The sequence below is a fragment of the Antechinus flavipes genome, chromosome 3 (genome assembly GCF_016432865.1).
Source record: "Antechinus flavipes isolate AdamAnt ecotype Samford, QLD, Australia chromosome 3, AdamAnt_v2, whole genome shotgun sequence".
Classification (NCBI taxonomy): domain Eukaryota; kingdom Metazoa; phylum Chordata; class Mammalia; order Dasyuromorphia; family Dasyuridae; genus Antechinus; species Antechinus flavipes.
The window spans coordinates 380,881,143-380,882,658 of NC_067400.1; the positions used below are offsets into that span (position 1 = coordinate 380,881,143).

At 48.6% G+C, this 1,516-nt stretch overlaps 1 protein-coding gene across 4 annotated transcripts in view; it reads left to right on the forward strand.

Annotated features, from left to right (window-relative positions):
* The first annotated feature begins 252 nt into the window (after nucleotides 1-252).
* Nucleotides 253-1,516, forward strand: part of GRAMD1B (GRAM domain containing 1B) — a 227,160-nt gene continuing 225,896 nt past the window's right edge. For all 4 annotated transcript variants that reach the window (XM_051985863.1, XM_051985865.1, XM_051985864.1 and 1 more), the window contains exon 1: nucleotides 253-686. In XM_051985863.1, coding sequence (XP_051841823.1) covers nucleotides 310-686 — 377 coding nt within the window. In that variant the 5' untranslated portion in view covers nucleotides 253-309. The remainder of the gene's footprint in view (nucleotides 687-1,516) is intronic.

A 1,516-nucleotide genomic window follows, 5' to 3' on the forward strand; every position in this document is an offset into this window, starting at 1 on the left:
TTGCCTAACTCTTTGCAGAATGCGAACGTGTTTTATAACCTGGGGAGAAGTGTGTTAGTGCAGACGAGGAAGAGAGTGGGGACAAGGAAAGAGAGACGGACAGATAGACAGAAAGAGTAGATAGACTAGGGACACAAAGAGATTTGAGATAGAAATTAGAGACCTTTCAAGACAGAGATTAGAGAGGCAGAAATTAGAGACATTCAGAGAAAGAGAGAGAGAGAGAGAGAGAGGAGAGAGAGAGAGAGAGAGAGAGAGAGAGAGAGAGAGAGGTTTTTGAGAGCATAGCGAGTGGAGAACGGGAACCCAATGCCAGCTGCCAACATTATGGAGAACCTCCAGCTACCCGCCCTGCAGGTGCCGGGGGAGTCCCAGGGAGCCCCCGAGGTCAGTCCAGTCTGGTCCAGCTCATCCACTCCAACGCTTCGTCGGCGGAGATTCAAGATGCGCCGGATGAAGAACGTGCAGGAACAGAGTTTGGAGGGGGGCCTGGCTCCGGACCTGTCCAGCTCTTTAGCCCCTGGCAAGGAGTTCTTACAGTTGCCGTCCATCGAGATAACTCCATCCAGCGATGAGGACACTCCCTGGTCCAACTGCTCCACACCTAGCGCCTCACCCCGCCGCAAACGCTTCCTCCTCCGAAAGTGGCTTCGGGTGAGGGAGCGCAAACAGTGCAGTGAGAGCAGGTATGTCCCTCCAGTCACCAGATCTTTCTCCTTCCTTCCCCCTACCCCTCCCTTTGGGAGGAGCTCACCGGGGTCCTGGAGCATCATAACGGGAACATTCTGCTCACTATTCACTTCATGCCTTCCCAAGTTAATGGATAGGCTGAGCTTAGAGGCCCACTTTCTCCTACCCATCCACCCCACCCTGCACAAGTCTCCCATTTCCTCCTCGAAGGGCAAGGGAAGGACCTCCCCATGCAGCTGAGTATTTATACAACATGGCCTGTTGCTCCCCTGATTAATATATATGATATAATACAATGTCAATCACCAAATATTTACTAAGCACCTAGCATGTGCCAGGCACTGGGGAGGCAAATACAAAAATGAAAACAGTCCCTGCCTTCAAAGAGAATCTTCTCTTAGAGACACATCATGTTTGTAGATAAGCAACACAAGATAGCTATATGTAAATATAGATATATTTTATACATCTACATGTACATACACACACACATATATATAATAAATTCACATTGTTTCAGAAGCATCTTGGGGGGGGTATCAGAAAAGGCTTTTTTGGAGGAAGTAGCATTTTTTCTGAGCCCTAAAAGGAGGCCCAGATTTTTATAAGAGGAGATAGGGGAGATTCAACACATGGATGACACAGACAGTCATAGGATTTAGGGTTAAAGAGACTCTGGAAATCACCCATTCCAGTATCCTCAGTTATAGAGGAGGAAGTGGAGGCCTCCTGCCATGCTGAAGTGATTTATCCAAAGGCTCACAGGGAGCAGAAGGCAGAGCAGATCTCTTGATTCTGGATCTGTTGCTCATCCTAGGTGTCTGTC